This window comes from Halyomorpha halys, unplaced genomic scaffold (genome assembly GCF_000696795.3).
Source record: "Halyomorpha halys isolate HHAL.00 unplaced genomic scaffold, Hhal_1.1 Scaffold676.1, whole genome shotgun sequence".
Lineage (NCBI taxonomy): Eukaryota > Metazoa > Arthropoda > Insecta > Hemiptera > Pentatomidae > Halyomorpha > Halyomorpha halys.
The window spans coordinates 318,371-326,522 of record NW_027111100.1 but is presented as its reverse complement, the minus strand read 5'-3'; the positions used below and the strand labels follow the sequence as shown (position 1 = coordinate 326,522).

General features: G+C 31.6%; 1 protein-coding gene across 1 annotated transcript in view; it reads left to right on the top strand.

Annotated features, from left to right (window-relative positions):
* The window catches only part of Elys (AT hook containing transcription factor 1 homolog), a gene marked incomplete in the record, with an annotated part of 54,056 nt that overhangs the window by 15,666 nt on the left and 30,238 nt on the right, over window positions 1-8,152 (top strand). The window contains 4 exon segments of the mRNA XM_067049191.1: window positions 3,407-3,550; window positions 5,174-5,336; window positions 5,543-5,755; window positions 6,874-6,985. Of these exon segments, the coding sequence (XP_066905292.1) occupies window positions 3,407-3,550; window positions 5,174-5,336; window positions 5,543-5,755; window positions 6,874-6,985 (632 nt within the window).

Here is an 8,152-nt window from a genome sequence, read left to right as displayed (position 1 = left end):
AAAAAAAAAGAAAATTACAAAAAATTAATTTAATTGGTAATAAAGACACTTTTACTACTCGAAACAAGAAAAAAAAATCTCGCCTTTTTTAAAGAAATCACATTTTTTTAAGGCAGTGAACGGGTTAATCGGAAGTATGAGCTGTCTAATACTGTACAATCTGATGTTCAACATCGTAAACTGACCAGAGTGGGAATGTGGTCTAAGTAATAAGGAAATGATTAGTTGTTGTTGTTGTCTGGGGCTTTAGGGCGTAAAACCCTGAGGTCATCAACGCCCATGTTTCACGCTTTATAATTCTATTTCATTTATATTTATAATTCTATTTCACTTTATTTTTCTCTTTAAATAATTACAAAAAAATTTAAATAATTACTTCTTTTGGAATTTTTTAGTACTTATAACACATTTTCTTGTTTAAATCTTATTCAAAAGGCCATTCCTTTTTAAGAAAACCAAAACCATTTCCACGTTCTTCTGGTCATCATTCAGAGCATCCGATACACTCAGTCCTACTCCCAGTCTACTTAAGTTCGCGGAATAGAAATGACATTCCTCAAATATGTGACTGATCGTAAGTACACTGTTGCAGTATTGACATTTTGGCAGTGGCTGCTTACTGATCAGATATGTATGAGTTAAACTTGTATGACCTATTCTCAATCTGGCATTAGCTAATTAGCTCCGACTTATTTCTTGGGGTGTCAGAATGGCCATGCCTGACCTGGAAGAGCAAGTGCTTGTTTAGCTGCAATGTCCGCCAGTTCGTTTCCAGCGATCCTCATATGACCCGGCACCCATATAAAGAAAACAGTTTTTCCCAAGTTTTCGAGCATGTTGGTATAATTGTGAATTTTTATGATTTTCTGTTGTTTCGGGTAAATGATCTTCATGGCTTTTAGTGAACTTAATGAGTAGGTAATGATAACTATGTTAGTATGCGTCACTGTCATGGAGAAGAGGAGTGCTGAGGCTATTGGATGTAATTCAGCTGTATATACACTCCATAATTTATGGAGTTTTATTTTATGGGTTGAGTTATTTGTGATAAAAGAGGACGCTATAGATTCGTCATATTTTGATCCTTCAGTATAAATCAAAAAAGGATTAGGAATATTTTGACAAAGACGTGAGAACCTAGTTCTATATTCAGTAGGTGACATACTACCTTTGGGAAATAGGGATAATTGGAGCATTGTATTTGGTAGCCTGTGTATCCATGGAGGATGACTTCCAGGATGTACAGAGGTATTTCTTTAAAGAACTCAATAGCAGTATGTGTTCTTTCTGCCAATGGGAGTGTTAAATTTATTTTATTTCTAAAAAAATTTAAATATTTAGGTATGAAGATGTATTTATGCGTAGGGTGATCGTTTTGAGGGTATAATTTTGAAATATAGTTTATCGCCAGTTTTTTCCTTCTGAATAAATGAGGTAGTCCAGCTTCTATATTCTACAGACTAAGAATGGGGCTAGTTCGAAAAGCACCGGTTGCGATACCTATCCCAGTATGATGAACCGCATCAAGTCTGGCAAGGATACGGTGTCTGGCAGAGCCGTAAATGAAACATCCATAGTCAATCTTCGAGCATACCAGAGTCTGGTATAGTTTGATAACTGTGTGTCTGTCTGAGCCCCAAGAGATCCCGCTAAGAAAGCGTAATATATTTAATTTTTTTATTGCATTGGATTTTAATGTTGAGATATGCGTCTCCCAATTTAGTTTCCAAACAAATATCATCCCTAGGAATCTGTGGTTATTTGTGTAGGGTATCAAAGAACTGCCTAAATATAGTTCAGGAGATGGTGAGGTTATTCTTTTTCGGGTGAAATGGAGGCATTTAGTTTTCTCATGTGAGAACTTGAGACCGATTGAGAGTGACCAGTTATTAAATCTATTAATTGCTTCCTGCAATTTCTGTTTTATGGTAATTGTATTTGCCGTTCGACAAATAATGGCTAGATCGACCGCAAATAGTAGCGGTTTAACCCCCCTTGGCAAGTTGGAAATGATTAGTAATTTCCTTACTATTTACCATATGATCCATTTATGTAATATATAATAAATTTAAATAATGTTTCATTTTCAGGTGTAGAATTCTTTGTTGGCATTGGCCATTAAATGGTAATGAAACCACAAGAATTTAACCTAACTTGGTCTTTAAGGTTTCTATTGTTCTAGCCCCTTATATGGACAAAACAATATCTAAGGAAGGGCTTTATCATCATAACATTTTTATTATTATCTTAAATACGATCTATTAATTAAGCTAGAATAAAAATAAATTATTTACGGCCACGTTAATTTATTTACTTATTTATTCCAGTCATAGTTTTCAAATTTCCACTATATTTTACCTTCATCATTTAACACTTGAGAATTAGATGAATTTAAAAATATTATATAATTTGTGTATTTTTGATGTCAAGGAAAAATAATGATGAGGCCAATAGTTGTTAAAGCTGCTGTGAATATAATTTAGAGGTCAAGGTTCACAGCTATACAGATAGTTTATTTTCCCCTAAAACGAATGTTACAACAAAACAATGTATTTAGCTACCAAAAATATAATTTGGCCTCTGCAAAAGCATTTATATGCAAAGCAGCAAAGTGAGCAATGTATAACTATTTCTCTTGAGTTACTGTCTTGAAATTCATTAAAGTGTTATGTTTGTTTCCTTCGAGTTTTTGTGTTTATGTATTCATGTTGTTAGTCAGTCTTCATTGTGAATTTTTGTCCACTAAGTAAGAATCCATGCCGTTTATTATCAAGCATATATCCAGAAAAATCCCAGAGCTATAATTTTTGGAATTTAAAGCACTGGAAATGCAATCTTCTGTTTGTTGATAATTGATATGATGGTAATTTATGGCATTCCCAATTTGTAATTTTTTTCTCACAGATCACTTAGGTTTTACTAAAAAATAATAAGAAGTATGTTACTTTTCTTTTCTTTATTATTATAACCAATGTTTTGGCAAAGTTAAATAGGGTTGGCTTTGGTTTGTTTCCTCTGTTGAGACGAGAACTGGAGGCATACGAGTTGTCTGCATATATTGTATGCATATAGGAACTCCACTCCATATTCCAATAATACATTAAGTCCCTGTGATAGAGTTGTCTCCTCATATTCCAATAATAAGTTATGTCCCTTTGCTACTGTTGTCTCCTCATATTTGACTTTTATTCCAACAATAAATTATGTCCGTTTGGTACTGTTGTCTCCTCATATTGTTCCATCGCTGAATATAGTCTACCAGTTGGCCAAAAATTTGTAATAGTTAAGACAACAAAAACAAATAACTTGCAAGTTTTTTCTGGAAAAAATAATTAATTAGTCATTGACTATTTTTTCAATCTTCTTTTTTTTTTTGTACATCTTAAATGTGTTTCTGACTTTACAGGTATCCCTCTGTTTGACCAATCTGGAATGAAATTTGATGTCAGTGAAAAACGATCTTTACAACACTGTAAATCACTTTTGAACACAGTTCAGTCTGTATATACAAACATTGTTAACAGATACAAGAATACTGTTATAATTAGTGGTAAGTCAATGGAATATTAACATATTTTATCTTTTTATGAAAATAATCATATAATTAAATATATATTTTACTCTTATAGTTAGTAAATAAAACTTAAAATGATTAGTCTCAAACATTGACTAAACTCTTATTAATTTTTGAAGCGTAAGACAATAATTAAGATTAATTATTTATTTGTATAAACAATTAGCTGACCCAGGAATGCTATATTTGAGGATGTATATAGATTTAATGAACACAATAGATAGTTTGTTATAAATTATTGTATTTTTAATATTAAACATTTGCATATACTTTATTATTATGATTTGAGCAATATATGCGATAAGGAAGGAAACAAAAACTGTTTGTCAGGCCGACTGACCTATGAAAGTGGGTTAAAAAATTTTTTTAGAAGTGAAACAAAGTTGATATTCGTTTTTTGTACTTCAAAATCGACCCACCATCCCTAACAATGATTGTTCTGGTATATAAGTAGTGGTAGATCTTCTGCCCTGCTATATGCAGTAACCCTTCTTAGTTTGTTGGCACGTCCTCCAATGCTGCTGCCTTCATTGGCTGAGCATTTTCAGTAATAAGATTCTGGGAGTCAACATGCTCAGCCCGTATCTCGCATACATGGGTTTTACTTTCATGACTGGTTTCTGGAATTCTATGCATACTATTGTGTCCCTTCTCTGTGATATGTTGGATTATCCAGTTCCAGAAGTTTACCACTTCCTTATTATGCAACCTGAATCTCCTTAAAAGTACTTCCTCGTTTAATTTCTTATCTGTAAAAAAAAAAGAACTGGAATTTTAAACAGTTTCCTGGTATCCCCAGAGGTATGCATAGGGTAATATCCTCCCTAATGTCAATGTCAGGGACTATGTTGGACAACCAATCTCTGGAAGATGAAGAAAGCCAAGATGTAGCTACTGATCCTATAGCTAATACCATCAAACAATAGATGGCTGCCTTCTGACTCATCCGTGTTGAATATAATGATATAAATATAGTTTATCTATAATATATTTTTAAGTGCTTTGCACTGGTCACGGGTTAACTGGATTGGTGGATTATATATAGCAAAGCACATCAGGAACCCTACTAACAGCTCTGCTATAGCTTCTGTGCTTGTCTCCATACTGTTAGGTTTCTTTGCAGGAGGTGGAGAGGTCACAGGTGAGGTTCTGTTTCTCTTTTTTGCAGTTTGCACCTGCCTTTTGGAACCTTGGAGAGGCCCCTTCACATTAGCTCTTCTGTTGTGCTTCCGCACCTGCCCTCTAGATACTTATATGCTATGTTTTGAAGATACATTTATTGTTTTAACTAATCAAAGACAATGAATCTAAAACAAAAATATTTTATTCCCAGAATATAGTTTGAAATTATTAAAATTATTATTTATATCCTAATGTAAAATGAATATTTTTTTTCCAACAAACTTTTTTATAATTCGGCTTTTACTTTATTAAAAATTAATTTTCATCAAAATCTGTTCATTGGTCTTAAGATCCAAAGAAGTTATCCCTTTTTTAATCTGCTTGCCATTTATAATTCATATAATGGTTACTGTAGTACTTTAGTATTCTTCAATGTTTGTTTGATTTATTTTTATCAAAATTTAAATTATATTTCAGGTATTGAAGAAAAATTAACTGCCATGTCTCTAGTCAGGTTGTATTTTGACTGTTGCCTAAAGCTTATTTCTGTTAACCTATTGCCTGAGCCAAATGACTTAGGAAAACCGAGTGATTCAGTCGTTTATCATTTTGATGACATCAACGCTTATGCTATAAACAGGTAAAATTACCTTTTCCTTAATGCATAACGTATGAAGATTAAAGGTCTCTTGTTTAAAATTTTTAATTATATCAGTATTATTTTAAAATATGATTTTTAAAAAGTTATAAGTATAAGATGCTTATTCATTTTTATTCCTCTACTATTCATATTATGTATATATGGGTATTTCATTGATTTTAATTTAAAGGTTGCTATTATTACAGAAGAAAAGAAGGCCCATTCCTCGGGGATAGCTTGCTAGGGAGGACCGACGCGGAAAAGCAATGGCTAGAGGAAGGTGGAACAGGTCTTTATCCTCCACCATCTATCCAGTCTGTTTTGAGGTTCTGTCTTCACCCATCGCCCTCTATTGCCAATAAAATGTCCTTATTGCTGTATCTATTTATGGATATTATCAACTGTTACACACCAATCAGGTAATCATTTTTGATATTGTCATAAAATATTTTTGATTATTGGTACATTTAGTTTAGAAATATATTTGATAATACTTCCTTAAATATGTTTTCAGAAGTAATTTATGTACAGTGAGGATCTTCTATGACAACCTTCAAAAAGAAATGGAATCTATATTTATTATAATCTCTCAAATTTTTTTTGTTCTCAGTTTTATAGCTACAGCAAAATAAAATGGTTGTAACAACAATGGAATGAAGGCAACTAAGAATAGGTGTAAGTCGTAATCTGAACCAGGACTTAAAATAGTAACATTCTACCTTCTATAAATTTTAAACAATCACAGATAAAAATTATCTAAATTAGTGATGACGAATTTTCGTTTTTTTTTTCCCCCTAAAAAAGATTCCTTCTTTTAGCAGGGTGTCTAGACCTGAATAATAAGAATAATTTTTTGTGATTATTTTGTCCATTTACGTTTAATTGATATTCCGCAACGTTTATGCATAAATTTTCAATATCAATAGCTATGTAGTATTTTTACTTCCAGGAATTAGTCACGATTTATGACGTTAGGACACATTGAATTAAAAAAATCACCTATATAAAATGGTTTTAAACTAGAATTTTCTATGAAAATTCTTCTCTCCATTAGCTGCTGGAAAAATTCCCTTCCAACAGTTTTAAAAATAAAAATTCTTTTTGTTTTAAAAAAAAAAATTATAGTTTACAATGTTGTAACTTGAAAATAAACAAATTTAAATAGTTCTCTAGTTAGTTATTGCTAATAAATAGAAAAAATGAAAAATTTTGAATAAATTAAAAAGCGCCTGGAAAGGTCAGGGAATTTCTTAAAGCCATTTTGCTAGACACTCTGTTTTAATTCTTGAGATTATCTAATCTAGTGTTACTACAATCAATTTCTTCCTTACGTGTGAGATTCCTTTATCAGTAATCACAGACCAAACTTTTTCTCAAGTTTTGTCATTATAAACAGAATGTCATTGTAGCTTGTGTTGTTATAGGAAGTTTTAACTGTATATAAAATATTTAATCATTACAAACTGTATATATTATATTAAGTTATTTAATTTTAAATTACAATTACTATTTATTTTTTTATCCTAATGCAATGCAGGAGCCAACCCGTATTAGATAGAATAAAAAATTTTCAGCATTTGATGAGAATACCTGAAGTTCAGTACAAGATAGTTGCTGGTTGTTGGTACTTGGATCATTCAATGTTTGATGTAAGTATTTTCTTTTATTTATTTTTTTAATTAAAAAGTATCCTCTGTATAGGTATGTGTATATGAAACTAGAATTCTTGTATAGAAAATTCACATTTATTGGATGAAAATGAAAAACAATATTATATTTGAAGTACTGTCCATCTCTAACTTAACATTTCCCCGTCTGTTATAATTTTGGATGCCATGCCAAAAAAAAACAACAAAAAAAAACTGTTCCTGTATTGAAACGAACCATTCATTGAGCCTTTCTGTGCATGTCTGTAAAATGTGAAACATTGCTGAGGAGGTGCATGTCCGTTCTATACAAAAAAGTAATAATTGGATGGAGTCAAGTCTTGTGAGTAAACCACTTGTGAAAATACCCATTATAGCGCTTTAATTGTTTCTGATTCCAGTTTTGCTGTGTATAATGGTGCATTATCATGAAGCTAGATTACTGTGTGTTGTCATTTTTATATTCCTGTCGTTTTCACATGTAGCTTGATTTAAATCAATAATTTTTTCTCGGTAGCATTTGGTATTAATTGCTTTTGCCAGTTTATAGCAGGTCTTAATTGATCACACACTTCTGAGCTTGTTTCTTTGGAGCTGATGTCGGTGGTTTGTCTAGAGTTATCTTTTATATTTAAGGTTTTCGTTATATACTTACTTTTAATTGTATTGCAATTTGATGGAAAAATTTTCTTTTTTACCTGGTGAGCAGGATTTTGCAAGAAGTTTTTTTGTTTTCCTTCTCCTTTAGCTAGTTTTGAACCTATTCTCCTATTTTCTGGATCTTTCCCTGGGATTTCAAATAGATAGAGATAGCCTTTCATGTCATATTTAATAGATTCATAATATGTTGGAGTGTCAACCTCATCCTACAATACTTGCAGTTTGCTGTCACTTAACACTTTTGGTGGGCTTCAATAAATCCACTTATAAATTTTTTAAACTACTCGAAGCACTGTGATTTACTAATACTAATTATACTTACTGTAAGCTTTGACAGCATTCAATCTCATCTTCAAAAGATAATAGAAAATCGAAGGTGTCAATTAGATGTAGTTTCCAAGTATGAAATTCGGCTTGTGCAGTGCTAATATAGACTATGCCATTGTATGAAACTTATATTATTGTGAGTTGAAAATTTTTATCAAATGTCAAAAGAAGTAAATGTTGCCA